This window comes from Polyergus mexicanus, unplaced genomic scaffold, assembly GCF_030449975.1.
Source record: "Polyergus mexicanus isolate NDT 795.1 unplaced genomic scaffold, iyPolMexi1.0 SCAF_7, whole genome shotgun sequence".
NCBI classification, from domain to species: Eukaryota; Metazoa; Arthropoda; class Insecta; order Hymenoptera; family Formicidae; genus Polyergus; species Polyergus mexicanus.
Window position 1 is genome coordinate 2,829,744 of NW_027223327.1, and position 17,475 is coordinate 2,847,218.

General features: G+C 28.3%; 6 protein-coding genes across 10 annotated transcripts; 5 read left to right on the forward strand and 1 right to left on the reverse strand.

The window, feature by feature from the left end:
- Positions 1-147: 147 nt before the first annotated feature.
- On the reverse strand, positions 148-2,053 carry LOC138934550 (uncharacterized). 2 transcript variants are annotated; one of them, XM_070298428.1, is made up of 6 exons: positions 1,982-2,046; positions 1,679-1,895; positions 1,483-1,533; positions 1,276-1,410; positions 964-1,180; positions 148-887 (listed from the first exon to the last, which is right to left on the reverse strand). In XM_070298428.1, the coding sequence occupies exons 2-6, from the start codon at positions 1,786-1,788 to the stop codon at positions 285-287; spliced, it is 1,116 nt and encodes a 371-aa protein (XP_070154529.1). In that variant the 5' UTR covers positions 1,789-1,895; positions 1,982-2,046; the 3' UTR covers positions 148-284. The 2 variants fall into 2 exon arrangements, with proteins under 2 accessions (XP_070154529.1, XP_070154528.1); XM_070298427.1 differs by having other exon boundaries at positions 1,679-2,053.
- On the forward strand, positions 2,019-3,177 carry LOC138934551 (coiled-coil domain-containing protein 115). 2 transcript variants are annotated; one of them, XM_070298430.1, is made up of 3 exons: positions 2,021-2,097; positions 2,204-2,292; positions 2,416-3,177. In XM_070298430.1, exon 3 carries the CDS (start codon positions 2,471-2,473, stop codon positions 2,978-2,980), a length of 510 nt encoding a protein of 169 aa, XP_070154531.1. In that variant the 5' UTR covers positions 2,021-2,097; positions 2,204-2,292; positions 2,416-2,470; the 3' UTR covers positions 2,981-3,177. The 2 variants fall into 2 exon arrangements, with proteins under 2 accessions (XP_070154530.1, XP_070154531.1); XM_070298429.1 differs by having other exon boundaries at positions 2,019-2,292.
- A 272-nt stretch (positions 3,178-3,449) lies between these two features.
- Positions 3,450-8,159, forward strand: Tum (Rac GTPase activating protein tumbleweed). Of its 3 annotated transcripts, none has more exons than XM_070298439.1 (10): positions 3,450-3,885; positions 4,009-4,211; positions 4,298-4,446; positions 4,527-4,944; positions 5,029-5,198; positions 5,360-5,486; positions 5,563-5,795; positions 5,878-6,172; positions 6,246-6,421; positions 8,131-8,159. In XM_070298439.1, the coding sequence occupies exons 1-10, from the start codon at positions 3,804-3,806 to the stop codon at positions 8,135-8,137; spliced, it is 1,860 nt and encodes a 619-aa protein (XP_070154540.1). In that variant the 5' UTR covers positions 3,450-3,803; the 3' UTR covers positions 8,138-8,159. The 3 variants fall into 3 exon arrangements, with proteins under 3 accessions (XP_070154540.1, XP_070154538.1, XP_070154539.1); XM_070298437.1 differs by lacking the exon at positions 8,131-8,159 and adding an exon at positions 6,502-6,706; XM_070298438.1 differs by lacking the exon at positions 8,131-8,159 and adding an exon at positions 6,517-6,706.
- Positions 8,160-8,820: 661 nt separating this feature from the next.
- On the forward strand, positions 8,821-11,052 carry LOC138934725 (leucine-rich repeat-containing protein 15-like). The gene is made up of 2 exons (XM_070298747.1): positions 8,821-8,948; positions 9,352-11,052. The coding sequence occupies exons 1-2, from the start codon at positions 8,946-8,948 to the stop codon at positions 10,891-10,893; spliced, it is 1,545 nt and encodes a 514-aa protein (XP_070154848.1). The 5' UTR covers positions 8,821-8,945; the 3' UTR covers positions 10,894-11,052.
- Positions 11,053-11,730: 678 nt separating this feature from the next.
- LOC138934697 (podocan-like) lies at positions 11,731-13,936 on the forward strand. Its single transcript, XM_070298704.1, has 2 exons — positions 11,731-11,814; positions 12,232-13,936. Exons 1-2 carry the CDS (start codon positions 11,812-11,814, stop codon positions 13,780-13,782), a joined length of 1,554 nt encoding a protein of 517 aa, XP_070154805.1. The 5' UTR covers positions 11,731-11,811; the 3' UTR covers positions 13,783-13,936.
- Positions 13,937-14,507: 571 nt separating this feature from the next.
- On the forward strand, positions 14,508-17,383 carry LOC138934688 (podocan-like). The gene is made up of 2 exons (XM_070298695.1): positions 14,508-14,796; positions 15,201-17,383. The coding sequence occupies exons 1-2, from the start codon at positions 14,794-14,796 to the stop codon at positions 16,659-16,661; spliced, it is 1,464 nt and encodes a 487-aa protein (XP_070154796.1). The 5' UTR covers positions 14,508-14,793; the 3' UTR covers positions 16,662-17,383.
- The last annotated feature ends 92 nt before the right edge of the window (positions 17,384-17,475 follow it).

Consider the following 17,475-nt stretch of genomic DNA (forward strand, 5'->3'; position numbering starts at 1 on the left):
AATGTTTAATAATAGGTTCTATTTATTACATAATAATAATTAATATTATTTAATAATTTACTATTATTTGATAATGTAAGAAGTAAGGTACAATATTTGTATATAATGTAATAATCTCTATTTAAAGAAATTATATGTATGCATCTCTTTATATTACTATGTATTTGTTTACCATTTTCCTATTCAAGTTATTATTGTTTTTCATATTATTAAACATATAGGGAATATTAATTTAAAAATCTCTAAAGCTTCAATATAAAAGGATAATTTATTATCATTTATTATCATTTCTTCTTCTTTTTAGTAAATTTAGTCGCTTTTTCTCGATGATCATTTCCTTGTACACGTTTTATTTTTAATGGTAAGTAGGTAACATCATTTTTGTACTTTTTTAACATAGAATTTTTTGCATGTTTCAATGAACTTACACTATTATCATTTAATTGCTTGCTAGTTTTTTCTGTAGTCTCAGATTCACTTTCTTTTTTCTTGCAAATATTCGTATATCTCGTATTTTTCGATATCTTTGTATAATTTTCATCATCAGCAAATTCAGGATCGTTGCTTAACGCTATAAACTCATCTGATCGTGTTTGAGAGTCTTGAGGACTTCTGTTGACAGTTGGAGGTATAAAAGCTCTCTCTTTTCGGCAGGATCTATATTTATACACATCTGTAAATATAGTAATAGATTTATCTGGCTTGGGAATAGTTGGATCACACTCTGTGTTTGCGTTTTCTGCTATACATATTGCACTTTCATCAGATATTTCATCAGACTTAAAAAGTTGAAGTGCACATTTTGGTGGTTTAAAGTCATTAGAAATTTCTGCCACCGATTTGTATAATGCGTGAAATACATTGTCAGAAGATTGCATTACATTATTCTGCAAATATTTAATTTATAAGAAATCTGTGTGAAAATATACATTCTTGAAATAAGAAGCTACACTAATACATTACCTTCAAAGCAAAAGCCGCTGTGGCAAATCCAATCTTTTGCAATGTGACTGATTTTAAGACAGGTAACAGAAGAACAGGTATTTTCTTATTCTGAGCCATGATAACAATATGTTTTATTAAGAGAAATGGTTCAACATTGGCATCTAATAAAACGCAGCATACATTATCCTTTTCTAAGGCTCTAGTGACTGCATTAATACCCAAGATCACAGACTTCCTAAAATTTAAAAATATAAATTAATTCAATCTTGTTTAATTTTTCAAATCATGATTGTTTTTAATACATTATAATATATTATGACAAGTATTTACAATATATTTTTATCAAATTTGATGGTTCCTTTTTCCAAAGCTTCTTTCTTAATCGATATACGTTTTTCTTTCGGTGTATGTCTAAGCATAAATCCAGGAATTTTATATTTTGGCTGTTTTATTAAGGGTAATAATCTATAAATAAGTTTTAGCATTAAAAAAATATAATATTTCTTTTCAGATATTTGTATTTTAAATTATACTTACTCATCCATAAGAGTTCCTAATGTTGGGTATTGATCTATATTTACAGTTGGCCTAATAAAGAATTAAGAATAAGTACAAAATACTAAATTGTAATAATACTTGAGAAAATATTAATGTTTAGGAATATTCTTATTATAAATCATTAAAATCTATTACAAACTCGTACGAAAAAATTAACGCATCGGATAATACGTACCAGTGATTCTCAGTAGGCTGTGCCAAGATATTCCGTAAACCTTTGACAGGTCCTTTTTTCGCCGATATGCTCTGTCTTTGCTGCTTTTGTGTTAGTATTGGCGTAGTCATACTGTTAATTGTATACTTTATAATATTTTCTGAAGTACCGATCAACAATCAAGATAGAGAAGCGTAAGAGAATTGTTTTACAAACATCGGGAAAGCTGAATTGAAATCTAAATAATTTTTACGTGTTATTATATTGTCGCAAAAAAATCACTGCCAACAAAAATATTATTAAACTGCATAAAATTTCTGTAACCTGCTAAATCGTAAACAGAACGATGTGTTTCTGCCTCTAGCACTAGCATAAACACAACATGTGTTGTTGCATTATGGGTAAGGCTAATCAGCTGACAGCTGACATGTAAATGGCGAGTAGGTAGGTCTTTACTTTACCAACCCAGAGTTAATTGAAGAAGAAAAAGACTTGTGACATTAAATGAAAAATAAAGGTAATATTTTTGTTGAATGTTTTTGAAAGAAAATAAAAACCTGAAGAGAGAAACGAATGTATGATTTGTCAGGAAAAAGGAACAAGACAATATCTATCAAAGAGAAAAATTAACATTTGTAAGTTATTTTAAATGATTAATATATTTCTCTTACAAAACATATATTTTTACTGTGTGCTCACATCTCTTTAATAACGATCAAATATTTATACATTTATACCTTCACGCTATTCTTTTTCAGGCAAAGCCTTCTTTCCTCACGTCTATTGACAAGTATAAAGTGCGATAATATTCACATGACTAGCGTGAGTAAAAATATGGATGTCTTGTCAGAGGAGATTGACGAGTTGCTAGTACGTAAGTTAGAATTAATAGAAGAAAAGATTCGTGAAAATGTTCAAATGGAAACATTGTTGAAAGATGGTCATATTGAGTTAGCTAAAGCGAAATATATCCGTGGAAAGGAGAACATCAGTATTCTACAGGTTCCGAACAATGAAGACACAGTCACATCCTTGTTTAACTTGGAAACTAATGTGACAAATGATAATGATGCTGTGGTGTGTTTTGACATAAGTTTAAAAAAATCTAGCAATGAAACAGATGAACCAAAAGATCCTGTAAAATGGTTCGGTGTGCTGGTCCCGCAAAATTTGAAAAACAGTCAAAAACGCTTTCAGGAATCCATCTATCTTGCCGCAAAGATAGCAAATGTACAAGCAGAACTCACTTCTGTGCTCTCCAAGCTTAAAATATTACATATCCAAAAGGACAGTTTATGTTCTCCAAACGATATTAAAATTTAATTAATAAACAAATATCCTTACAAATTGTACTATATATATATATAATTTACAGTTTAATATTTGAAAGAGAAATACTATACTAAAATATGCCAAATCATAAATAAATATAATCGACAAAAATGTATATTCTTCAAATATTTGATACGTTAAACTAAATTTTATAAAGGTGCAAAAAATTTTTTTATTCTTTAACTGTACCAGAATTTCTTTCTTATGTATGTGATACGATTATAAAAATCTATTAAAGAAAAAAAAAATATATATATTTATTTTTTTACATGTCCAATATTAAGAAAAAGAATAGAAATATTTTGCAAAAGTTTATTCTCGATAAACACACGATTTAATTTAATTATAGATAATCAAATAATTTTTTACTTATATAAAAAAAGCATCCACACATAAGTGCGTTTCGTTAAACGCTACGAAAGAAGCGTTTGATTGACCAATCAGAGCGAAGCAATCTTTGCGCCTTTCGTTCCAATTGGTCAAAATCAAACAATTCAAAACTTTTAGTAATGTGTATAGTATTTTCTGCTATGCAGCAGAGAAATCGGTTGGCAACATCCGTTATTTGCGACTTTAGTAAGAGGTCTCTTTCGTCGAATATTAACGGTCGCGGAAAGGGGACTTACTTTCAAAAACTCAAACGCGTACATACGTTCGTTCATACAAACCGATCATCATTAATCGAGTTGTACGCGTCAATTTCCTCGAGTTGTGCAATTTGTGCGTGTTATCGTTGACCACGAGTAGATCGCTAAGTGACATGTGAATTATAATATAAAGTTTACGGACGAAACGACATAATAAGCATCACAAAATGACTTCGTTGTCGCTTTTAGCAACCTACGACGAATTGATGAGATGTTCGAATGTCCTCATAAATGGATCCTGCGAGGAAGGTACGTCTGTTAATAGTAGTTATAAGGAATTAATATCGTTACATTTATATTTTCGATATATTACACAATAGAGTTTGTAGAATTTTCTGAAATGTGATTTTGCTCCAACATTGCTTTGCACAGAATTCCTGCAATTTGCTTTAAATCAAGAAGAAATGAGACAAAAATGGTTGGCATCAGAACAAGAATGCCAACGGCTTCATTCAGCACTGGACAAGGCTCAACACGAGATTGCAGGATTGGATAGAAAACTACGTCACGCTAGAAGAAACTTGGAGGAGGAGAATCGCAGACGCCGTATTGCTGAAGAGCAGAAAGATTTATTGGTAGCTGAAATATGTTCTAGAACAGACATTATACTTTTAAAAATATGTTCTGGTTCTAAGAATTTACATTCATATTTATTTTCCAGGAAAAACAAATCGCTACCGCCAGAAACTTCTTATTTACTGATGGAGGTAGAAATCTAAATGATGAAACTAGAGAAAAACTGCAGTTTCTTAATAATACTTCTTTGAATCAACAAAGTAATATGCATATTCAAGACATTCACATTGATAAGTAAGTAATGAAGATCTTGATAAATAGAGATTGATTTTGATGTTGGATAATCTAACAATATCATGCTGCTTTTATTTTAGGCTTAACCCAATAGCCGAATTGGACTCTACAGGCTCAATATTAAGCGATCTTAATTGTCTATCAAAATCCGAAGATGACTTAGAGATCAGCACTGTTTTACAACAAACTCAGAAGGGTGGAAAGCGACAATGGAAGGAGCGTCGTCCCAGCAACGAATACCCTAAAAAACGTCGTAGTTCACTGCATAAAGTTACAGAATTAAATTCTTCTGATAGAATAGTAGCTACTACTACTGTAGTTATGCCGAAAGATGGTGCAATTACTGCATCATCTACGATTGAGGCTATACCTGGTGATGAAAATGCAGATCCTCAAGTTTTTTCACAAAATACACACAAACGTCGTAAGAGTAGTGGAGAACATAACAAATCAAAATTGTCACACATAAATGCAAACGAAGTACCAATAGACATAGCAGTATGTTATTAAATTGTTTAATTTAACTAAACTGCCTTTTTTTACATTTATATATGTAATTAATAATAAAAACTTTATTTTTAGCCATCAGCACCAAAGGCTGAGATTCTTACATCAACTTCAGATACGGAAGATGTCTTTAAACCAAGTCCAAACATTGGTGGATATACTATGAATACAAAAATATCTAGGAATCACAGTTTTGCAACCAAAACTGTCTATAAGCCGGAAATGTGCACACCTTGCGGTAAAAGGTAAATTTATTCAACTGAGCTAGATATCTAAGCATGTCGAAAAGCTTATATCTTATACAAAGCTTGTATCTTTTGTCAGATTAATAGAATCAGATTTATAAGCAAAAATATCCCAATGTTCCTTAATTTATTAATTAATTTATCCTTTAATCTATTGATAGAATTCGATTTGGAAAGGTTGTTCAAAAGTGCAGAGATTGCAGAGCTACAGCCCATATTGAATGCAAAGATTTAGTGCCACTGCCATGTGTACCAACGGGAAATACACCTACGTTACGTGGTATGCCCGTGGGTATCATAAATTTTATATTAGTAAAAACGTTTAAGTCCATACTCTTTTTTACTAAATGCCATTTGTATACAGGGTACTATAGCTGATTATACACCTATAATACCACCTATGGTGCCTTCCATAGTAGTTCATTGTATTAACGAAGTTGAATTACGTGGAATGAACGAACAAGGTTTATACAGAGTGAATGGAGGGGCTGCAGACGCCAAAAATCTTAAGGATAAGTTTCTAAAGGGCAAAGGTGCTCCAAATCTTTCTAACGTCGATATCGCAACCATCTGTTCTACTCTGAAAGATTTTCTCAGGTACATTACTTATGGATAAAATAGATGCAGTATATGTATTTATTTGAAAAAGAGAGAAAGAGAAAAAATTTGCGTATTATAGATCTTTACGTGAGCCGCTAATTACTGTCGCTTTGATGGGAGACTTTGTGCGTGCGACAACGTTAACGGATAAACAAGATGCCGATGCCGCTCTTTATCAAGCAATTTCAGAATTACCGCAACCGAATCGAGATACTTTAGCCTTTCTGATGTTACATTTACAGAGAGTATCGAGTAGTCCTGAATGTAAAATGCCCATTAGTAATCTCGCCAAAGTTTTTGGACCGACTTTAGTTGGTTATACTTCCAAGGAACCATCTCTCATTATGCTCAGTGAAACCAAACATCAAGTTGCGGTACGAAACACTTTCGATATCTATGTATATCTATTCTAAATAGATACAAATACTTTGATATAATTTATTCTAGGTAGTAGAAAATCTGCTTCAAATTCCATCGGATTATTGGGCTACTTATGTGAATCCGGCAAATTCGAATGATATTTGTACTCCAAAAATGGGTGAATTAAAACATACACCTTCAACAGAATCGCTCCTTAAGCGCAGTATCTCCCGCGGTTTCTTCAATACTCCGCTTTCTTCCAGGTAAGTAGAGTATACAAAGAGTAACTTGCTTATATTTAATACATTATTTCTTGTTATGCATTTTCTTTTTATTCATATAGCCGTACTTTTGCTAGGAGAAACAAGAAATACTTTGCTACACCGCCTTCCAAGGCAGGATTTTAATGAGTAAATTTATATTGGTTATACTTTAACATAAGTCATAATTGCACAGAAACTTGATATTTAATGGTATATGTTTATATGTATTTTTTTTTTTTTTTTGTAAATATGCTTATATACACAATAAACATTTCTAACTTTGTATTTTGTTTCTAGAGTGTTAACGATCTGTAGATCACTTATTGATTAAATTATTACACATACACAATATTTCCTTATACTTACAATTGTTCCTTTTTATATATAAATGTGTATCTATACTATAGTCTATGATAGAAACAATTCGGTTCGCGCATACAGTAGTATAGTGAGAGTACATTCAATAGCAGGGTATAGTGGTATAAGGCCCTGTAACAGAATCCAAGAGAGGACCTTGAAGCTTAAGTATACTCTGTCAGAATATTTCACAACTAAATTAGTACTTAAAGATCTGTATGAACGAAAATTGAACTGCTATTCTATCATGAAACAGAATAGATCCAATCGGTTTTTTTTAGTTTCTTGTCCATTTCAGCTTTTTTCAATCTTTAATATTTTCTTCTTGTTGCTATTTGATATTATTCTAAAAAGATATGTGTCATTCTCGAAAAAAATCAAAAGCAAAGAAAATAACAAAATCATATATAAATCATGAAAAATATATGTTTGATATAATATATATAGATAACAATTTAAAAATCATCATATTCGTCTACAAATTGTAAGTTTCTTTATATGCGTGCATTTTCTTATTTTTTTTTTTTTTTGTGTATATATTATATAAATATGTGGCGATGAATCCGCTTAAATATTTAAATGTTAATTACTTAAAAAGTTTGCCGCAGAATCTTACCGTGAATTTGCAGGAATAATATTTATTTATAATATATATTTATAATTTTGGTTAGTTATTAATACCGCTTAATTATGTTATGTTTTTTTTTTATAATTATGGATAAATATATTATAGTTAATAAATAACTATAGTTATAGAATAAGTTAACTTTAAAGAATAACATCTATGTAAACAGACAAAAAATAATCTATTAAAGAAATAATATAAAACAATATAAAAACATTTATTAAAACTGTCTAGAATTTTAGTATATTTCCTGAGCATATCTCTGTATAAATATTAAGAAATGTTATCAAAAAAATTTTTACAATGTTTCTTTAATCTGTTTCAACTTTTTTCATTTATTAATACTCTTCTTAATATTATCTTAATATTATTTTAATATAAGATATTACACGCAACCATTCAAAAATGTATAGATAACAATTTAAGAATCTTTACTTATTCTTCTATTATAAATTGCAAATTTTTTACATACGTGTATTTTCTCATTTTTCTTGTATTGTAAATATCGGAAAAAATAATTTTAAGATTTCTATAATGGAATAAGCTTACATTAGAAAAAATATCGATTTATTTTATTGAATATATTATAGTGAAACAACTTCTTGATAAACTAGTATGCTCGAAATAGAAATCCGGGTCATATAATATGAGATAGAAAGTACTTGTTCTTAAACTTATCTATAAAAAAAATTACAGATTAAAACTAATACGATTTTAATGAATTTAGTTTCTGATACGAAATATACAGGATGATTCAGAAATGTGAACTTTCTATGAGTTTTCCACATATAAACAAGAAAAAAATATCATATACACATATGTCCGGTAATGCCTGGTTTATGAGTTACAATCGAAATGTCAACGCTTGGATTTCGAGGTATATATAAAATTTGTTGATCCAAGCAAGTGCCCCAGTCAGTTGATGTTATCAATAAGACAACTCTGCCGATGTAGGTACATTGAAGTAGATGCCTGCGAATCATTCACAATCGTCATGAAATCTTTGAAAGGAAGCAACAATCCATATAATATCCATCCGACATATTCATTAAAGTGTACGTTGAAGCGGATGAAGGACGTTTCGAGCATTTGTTGTGAATTGTGAGTAGATAAATAATTGGACTAAAGATGTATTACATTGGTCATGTGTCTTTGTAGGTATATTCTGTCAGTTTTTGTCGTTGAATGTAATCTTTCGATTATAACTCATAAACCAAGCATTATCGGATATATATGGGACATATATGACACTTTTTTTCTTGTTTATATGTAGAGAACTTACCCGCAAAGTTTGTGCAAATATTTCTGAATCACCCTATAGAAAACAAAAAAAGAAGATATCTGTTATCTTATGAATAAACATAGACGTTATTATCGCGTGTCTTTAATATACATATATCTAAGCGATATTATAGTCTTTCATCCGAACTGATATAACAGCATAACTGGTATTCAAAGTGCAGCCATTGTGTGAAGTACATCGGCGAGATAATTGCCAATTAACTTGAACTTTAATTTTTTTGGACAAAGGATTTTATAAAAATGGTATACTCAGTTTTTATATTATTTTGAGAAAAAATTTATAAATAAAACACTTTTTATTATTTATACATTTTATATTAAGGAAAAATATACTTTTATCTCACATTATAATAATTATTATATAATTTTTGTGTTACCGTATAATTAAATTAATATTATAATAATTATTATATAATTTCAAAAATGAAACTTTTTATTCTATATATATAATATATATCCTGTAACTCATGTATTGTATATTTTTCATTATTTCATATAATAATTTTTTATCACATTATAATTATACAATTTTTATCGTTAATATTATTAATATTAATTAATATAATTTTGTTTATTAAAATAATATTATATTCTGAAAATTATTTCTTATTATATTTCTAAAAGAGATATTTTTTTATATTTGCAGAAATCTCTGATGAAGTTTTCATTTACAATCATTATTGTCATATGTTGGTCTAAGCCATCCATAGCCAATGATATCTCCTTGGAATTTCCTAATTATGTGAATGAGTCACTTGAAATTGGACATCAATGCAAGGATGAAATGATTTCTTTAAATTTTTCGAACGAAATGACCATCTCTATTGATCAGGATTTTATCAGTAGTCCTTTGATTACTTGTCTCAATTTCGCCGGCACTCATATCCAGAACATCAGGAAGGGCGCCTTCGACAAACTTCCTAATTTGACTCGACTGATTTTTTCAAACAACGATATTGACTTGAACAAACTCTTCGACTTTGGAGGTCATGAAAACTTAAAGATTTTTATTCTGGATAGTGTAATTAAGAATAATGTTCCTATATCATCTGCAGTTATTTCCGGAGAATACCCTAATTTAGAAATCTTATCTGTTCGTAAAAACCGTATCAAAGACTTAAAAATTATTACAGAAATTCAAGTCTCTAAATCCAATTTCGATATATTAAGGTCAGGTCCTTCGCAAGTTATACAAAAGATCCCATTTCCAAAATTAAAGATTCTAGATCTTTCCGACAACCGCATAACAGGTACCAATTTTATGGAGCTATTGCCAAACAGTTTATACTTTCTTGACCTCCATGGTAACTCGTTCACTTCTTTTGTCTTTGATAAAAAACAAGTAAACTTGTTGGCACTAAACTTGGATAAGAACAATCTGAAATCTGTGAGAAAGTATAATGATTCACGTGATTCATCTGATGAATATAATACATATGATCAATATAATCGAAACTATGATCCATACAATCCATATGATCAATATGATCAGTATAATTCAGATAATCCGCATAATTTTGGACTAGTGATGGCTGGCCTGGAAAATCTACATTATCTTTCAATTTCCGAAAACAAAATTGATTCGATTGAATCAAACGCTTTCGAAGATGCTAACAAGTTAGTTTATTTAAACTTATCTATAAATAAAATAACTCATTTGCATACAGAGACATTTGAAAAATTGCAATCTTTGAGATCGCTCGATTTAAGTCTTAACAACCTCGAGAACATTCCGCAAATCTCAAGTGAAGTACTCAGCATTTTGTCTCTTAATTGTAACAATATTACTAAGAATCTAACTATAAACAGTTTCGCAAAAATGCCGAAGTTGACGAAATTGTTATTGGCAGGAAATCAGATCGATGAGATTAATGTTCCCACATTCGCTCATCTTTCGCTTTTAGAAATATTAGATCTATCGAGGAACAAACTGAGTTTTATACCGGAAGGATTAAGCGAATCTTTAACATCTTTAAAATATTTGAATGTGGAAGATAATCAATTTACCTCGTTAGAATCTTTATCTCTGACAAGTGTGTTACCATTGATGGAGGTGTATCTGGCGATGAATCCACTGGAATATTTAGATGTTAGCTACTTCAAGAATTTGCCGCAGAATCTTACCGTAAAGTTGGTACAGGAATCGAATTTTTCATACTGGAATTCCGATAGATGCAGGCCGATATGATTATATATAAGAAAATAATTTCTTATATATAATCATTATTATTATTATTATTATTAATAGTCATTTATATTAGTAATTTTTATTAGTTATTAAATACAGTTAATCATGTTATATGTTTTTTTTACAATTACATATAATATATGTAATATAATAATAAATAGAATAACATATATGTAACTAAACAAAAAACAATATGAAATAATATTAAAAATAATTTATTAAAACTGTGTCTCAATTTTTAGAATATTTCCTCAGCATGTGTCTATAAATATTAAGAAATATTTTTCAAAAAATTTTTAGAAAGCTAAAAAGATTTGATGAATCGAAGACGATTTAATTGATATAACATTAGATAATTCTAGTTTTTATAATGTTTCTTTAATCTATTTCAACCTTCTTCGTTTTTAATACTCTTCTTGATACTATGTGATGTTATTTTAATGAACTACTGCATAACCATTAAAAATCTTTATAATAAAAGCTTACATCAGAGAAAAAATTTTGATTTATTTTATTGAATATATTATAGAATAAAACAACTTTTTGATAAATTTATACTGTATTCGTAAACGGAAATCCGGGTCACATAACATAAGATAGAAAATACTTGTTTTTAAATTCAATTATCTATAAATAAAATTAGAGATTGAAACTAATACGATTTCAGTGAATTTAGTTTCTGATGCAAAATATATAAATTAAGAAAAAAATATCTATTATCATGCTTTATTTTAGGAGTTAACGTAGGCGTTATTATCGCATGTCCTTAATGTATATCTGAGCGATATTATTTTTCATCCGAATTGACACAACAGCATGACTAGTATTCAAAGTGCAGTCATTGTGTGAAATACATCGGCGAAATAATTGACAACTATAACTTGAACTTTATTTTTTTGGACAAAGGATTTTATAAAAATGGTATGCCTAATTTTTATATTATTTTACGAAAAAGTTTATAAAATAAAATCTTTTTTTATTATATATATTTATACATTTTACATTAAGGAAAAATATACTTTTACTCTCACATTATAATAATTATTATATAGTTTTCATGTTACCGTGATATATAACTAAATTAATGTCATAATAATTATTATATAATTTCAAAAATGAAAATTTTTATTCTATATATATAATATATATCCTGTAACTCATGTATTGTATATTTTTCATTATTTCACATAATAATTTTTTATCACATTATAATTATACAGTTTTTATCATTAATGTTATTAATATTAATTAATATAATTTTGTTTATTAAAATAATATTATATTCTGAAAACTATTTCTTATCATATTTCTAAAAGATATATTTTTTTATATTTGCAGAAATCTCTGATGAGGTTTTCTTTTACAATCATTATTGTCATATGTTGGTCTATGCCATCCATAGCCAATGATATCTCCTTGGAATTTCCCAATTATGTGAATGAGTCACTTGAAATTGGATATCTATGCAAGAATGAAATGATTTCTTTAAATTTTTCTAACGGAATGATCACCTCTATTGATCAGGATTTTATCAGTAGTCCTTTGATTACTTGTCTCAACTTCGCCGGCACTCATATCCAGAACATCAGGAAGGGCGCCTTCGACAAACTTCCTAATTTGACTCAACTGATTTTTTCAAACAACAATATCGACTTGAACAAACTCTTCGACTTCGGAGGTCACGAAAACTTGAAGATTCTTATTCTGGATAGTGTAATTAAGAATAATGTTCCCATATCATCTGCAGTTATTTCCGGAGAATATCCTAATTTAGAAATCTTATCTATTCGTAAAAATCTTATCAATGACTTAAAAATTATTACAGAAACTCAAGTCTCCAAATCCAATTCCGATATATTAAGGTCACCTACGCAAGTTATACCAAAAATCCCATTTCCAAAATTAAAAATTCTAGATCTTTCCGACAACCGTATAACAGGTACCAATTTTATGGAGCTATTGCCAAACAGTTTATACTTTCTTGACCTCCATGGTAACTCGTTCACTTCTTTTGCCTTTGATAAAAAACAAGTAAACTTGTTGGCACTAAACTTGGATAAGAACAATCTGAAATTTGTGAAGAAGTATAATAATTCGCGTGATGCGTCTGATTCATACGATCGATATAATCAACAGTATAATTATCAAAGATATAATCCATATGCATATACTCAAAATCCATATAATCGGTATGATTTACGTAATCCGTATCATTTTGGTCTCGTGACGGCCGGCCTGGAAAATCTACTTTATCTTTCCATTTCCGGAAATGAAATCAATCTTATTGAATCAAACGCTTTCGAGGACACTGACAAGTTAGTTTATTTAAACTTATCCATAAATAAAATAACTCATTTGCATGCAGAGACATTTAAAAAATTGCAATCTTTGAGATCGCTCGATTTAAGTCTTAACAACCTCGAGAACGTTCCGCAAATCTCAAGTGAAGTACTCAGCATTTTGTCTCTTAATTGTAACAATATTACTAAGAATCTAACTATAAACAGTTTCGTAAAAATGCCGAAGTTGACGAAATTGTTATTGGCAGGAAATCAGATCGATGAGATTAATGTTCCAACATTCGCTCATCTTTCGCTTTTAGAAATATTAGATCTATCGAGGAACAAACTGAGTTTTATACCGGAAGGATTAAGCGAATCTTTAACATCTTTAAAATATTTGAATGTGGAAGATAATCAATTTACTTCGTTAGAATCTTTATCTTTGACAAGTATGTCACCATTGATGGAAGTGTATCTGGCGATGAATCCATTGGAATATTTAGATGTTAGCTACTTCCAAAACTTGCCACAAAATCTTACCGTAAATTTAGTACAGGGATCGGATTTTTCATTTTGGAATTCCAATAAATGCGAGCCAAGAAAATAATTTCTTATATATAATCATTATTATTATAATTATTAATAGTCATATATATTCGTAATTTTTATTAGTTATTAAATATCAATTAATCATGTTACATGATTTTTATAATTACGGATAACATACGTAATACAGTAATAAATGGAATAACGTATATGTAAGCAGATAAAAAATAAAATAATATAAAAAAATAATTTATTTGGATTTTGTCCCCCGAATTTTAGAATATTTTCTAAGCATATATCTGTATAAATACTGAAAATAAAAAACATTTTTAAAAAAATTTCTAATAAGCTACAAAAATTAGATAAATTGGGAATAATCTAAAATCTAATTGATAAAACATAAGATACACAATTCTAATTTTTACAATGTTTCTTTAATCTATTTCAGTTCTTATCATTTTTTAATATTTTTCTTGATATTATTCTAATGAGATATTTTTAAAAGTTTGCATAAAAAATAACGAAATCATAAATATTGAAAAATATGTTTTCTTTTAATATGTAGATAACAATTTAGGAATCTTTTATATTCTTTTATCATAAATTGTAAGATTTTCATATGCATGCATTTTCTTTTTATGCATTTTACTCTATAAATATAGAAAAAGATAATCTTAAAATCTCTATAATAAAATAAGCTTTTGTATCAGAAAAGGTTTTGACTTATTTTATTGAATATATTATATTGAAACAACTTCTTGAGAAATATACGCGCTGTATCCGGAATGGACCTCCGGAGTTACATAAACGAGATAACAAATTATCTATTTACGATTACTTTATCTATTCACGAATAAACATGTGCATATTGATTATAGCATGTTTGTAGCTCTTCAATCCATTATGCTGACTATGCTGAGCGATGTTATATCGGTTTAGTTTCTTTATCAGAAAACTGGCATGGTATAACCTATAACTGCAGTATTCTAAGAGCAATTGTGATGAAAAGTACATCCATAAAAGAAACTAGCAACTAATTTGAACAATTTTGTGAAGAAAGCATTTTATTAACATGGTACGTCTAGTTTGTATATTTTGAAAAAGTTTTAAATAAATAAAACATTTTTGATATATTTTTTATATTGAAAAAAATGTATTTTTATATTCTTGTTCTATAATAATTATTATACAGTTTTTTATATTATAATATATAATAAAATTAATATAATATTAGATTCATATAGAGAAATATCGATATTATAATAATTATTATTTATTATGTAATTATAAAAATGGGATTTTTTACTATATTACTGTATTCGCTATGACTTATATCTGATTTATATCTAATTTTTTTATAATAATTATAATTATATAAATTTTTGTCATTAATATAATATAATTTTATTTATTGTAATAATATTTTTAAAAAATCATCTTTTATTCTATATTTTTAAAAGACATTTTTTATATTTGCAGAGATCCAATATCGTGAAGTGCTCTTTTACGATCATCATTTTTGTCTCGTGGTCCACGCTAACAACAGCCAATGATATGGAAATCTCTTTGGAATTTCCTAATTATGTGAATTTCGAACATGTGTGCGAAAATGAAAAAATTTCTTTTAACTTTGCTAACGCAACAATCACCTCTATTGGTCGGGATTTTATTAGTAGTCCGTGGATTACTTGCCTCAATTTCACGAACACTCATCTCCAGAGTATCGAGAAGGGCGCTTTCAACAATCTTCCTAATTTGACTCAATTAATTCTTTCTAACAACGTCTATTGGAATAAACTCTTCGACTTTGGAGGTCACAAAAATTTAAAAATCCTTATTCTGAATAATGTAGCATCATCTAATAACTACTATTACAACCAGCCGGTATCAGACATTTCCGAAGACTATCCTAATTTACAAATCTTATCTATTCGTAGATATTATATCAATAACTTGCAAATTTCTACAGACAAAACTCCATTTCCAAAACTGAATATCCTAGATCTTTCCGATAACCATATAACAAATACTAATTTTATAGAGCTATTGCCAGACAGTCTATACTTTCTTGACCTCCATGGTAACTCATTCACTTCTTTGGCTTTTGATAAAAGACAAGTAAATAATTTATTGGCACTAAACTTGGATAATAATAATCTGAAATATATGACGAAGTATAATGATTCACGTGATGATTCGGATAATCTATATAATCGACGTTATGGGCATAATATGTATAGTCAGGATATTTATTCACATAGTCTAGTGATGGCTGGCCTGGAAAATCTACATTATCTTTCCATTTCCAATAATCAAATTGATTATATTGAATCGAACACTTTCGACGACATTAACAAATTAGTCTATTTGAACTTATCCGCAAATAAAATAACTTACTTATATTCGGAAATATTTGAAAAATTGCAATCTTTGAGATTGCTCGATTTGAGTTTTAACAAGCTCAAGGATGTTCCACAGATCTCAAATGAAACAGTAATCAGCGTTTTGTCTCTTAATTGTAACAATATTAAGAATATATTTTCGAACGCTTTCGACCGAATGCCGAAATTGAAAAAATTGTTATTAGGAGGGAATCAAATCGAGGAGATTAATGCTAAAGTATTCACTCAACTGTCGCTTTTAGAAATATTAGATCTGTCAAAGAACAAATTGAGTTTTCTACCGGAAGGATTCAGTGAATCTTTAACATCTTTAAAATATTTGAATGTGGAAAATAATCAATTTACTTCGTTAGAATCTTTATCTTTGACAAGTGTATCATCATCAATGGACGTGTATGTGGCGATGAATCCGCTTAAATATTTAAATGTTAATTATTTAAAAAGTTTGCCGCAGAATCTTACCGTGAATTTGCAGGAATCGGATTTTTCATATTTAAATTCCGATAAATGCAGAGAAAATCATCAGATCGATTATTAATATGTTAAAGTTAAAGCATTTGCTCATCTGTCGCTTTTAAAAAAATGTTAGATATCTGTCGAAGAACGAATTAAGTTTTTTGCTGAAAGAATTAAGTAAATCTTTCTTTAAAATATTTGAATTTGAAATGATCAGTTTACTTCGCTAAAATCTTTATATCTGATAAATGTGTTATCATTGATGTATCTAGCGATGAATCCACTGGAATATTTAAATATTAGTTACTTCAAGAGTTTGCCGCAGAATCTTATTTTAATTTGTTGCAAGGATCAAATTTTGCACATTGAAATTCTGATAAATGCAGACCGAAATACTTTATTACATGCAATAAATATGTCGTAAATTCAACATTTTTACAAAAAGCTTTTTTTATAAAAAGATTTATAAAATTCTGTCGTCTTTATAAAAAGATGAAATCTTTTTTGTAAATAGGTTGAAGAGGCTGTGACAAAAATGTATACAAAAATGTTTCTATGTTTGAAATAAGAGAAATGTAATAATATAAATTTTCCGCATCTGTAGCATCGAAAATTGAATATATATATACTCTAGCATTAACTATAGTTTTTATAATCATATATATATAATAGCTCATCTATAATAATCATTATTATAATTATTAATAATCATTTATATTTGTAATTTTTGATTAATTAATATCACTTAATTATATTATGTGTTTTTTTAAATTATGGATAAATATATATGTTATAGAATAATAAAAGTATAATATATGTAAACAGGCAAAAAATAATCTATTAAAGAAATAATATAAGAAAAATTTATTAAAACTTTGTCCCGAATTTTAGAATAT

Bases quoted from the DNA above. Each gene is read 5' to 3' on its own strand.
- LOC138934550 (XM_070298427.1), bottom strand. From the start codon at position 1,788: ATGACTACGCCAATACTAACACAAAAGCAGCAAAGACAGAGCATATCG. The intron at 1,411-1,482 runs GTAAGTATAATT...ACTTATTTATAG, and splicing joins TTAGGAACTCTTATGGATGA to ATTATTACCCTTAATAAAAC. The intron at 1,181-1,275 runs GTAAATACTTGT...TTTAAATTTTAG, and splicing joins AAATTTGATAAAAATATATT to GAAGTCTGTGATCTTGGGTA.
- LOC138934551 (XM_070298429.1), top strand. From the start codon at position 2,471: ATGACTAGCGTGAGTAAAAATATGGATGTCTTGTCAGAGGAGATTGAC.
- Tum (XM_070298437.1), top strand. From the start codon at position 3,804: ATGACTTCGTTGTCGCTTTTAGCAACCTACGACGAATTGATGAGATGT. The intron at 4,945-5,028 runs GTATGTTATTAA...CTTTATTTTTAG, and splicing joins AAGTACCAATAGACATAGCA to CCATCAGCACCAAAGGCTGA. The intron at 6,173-6,245 runs GTACGAAACACT...AATTTATTCTAG, and splicing joins AAACCAAACATCAAGTTGCG to GTAGTAGAAAATCTGCTTCA.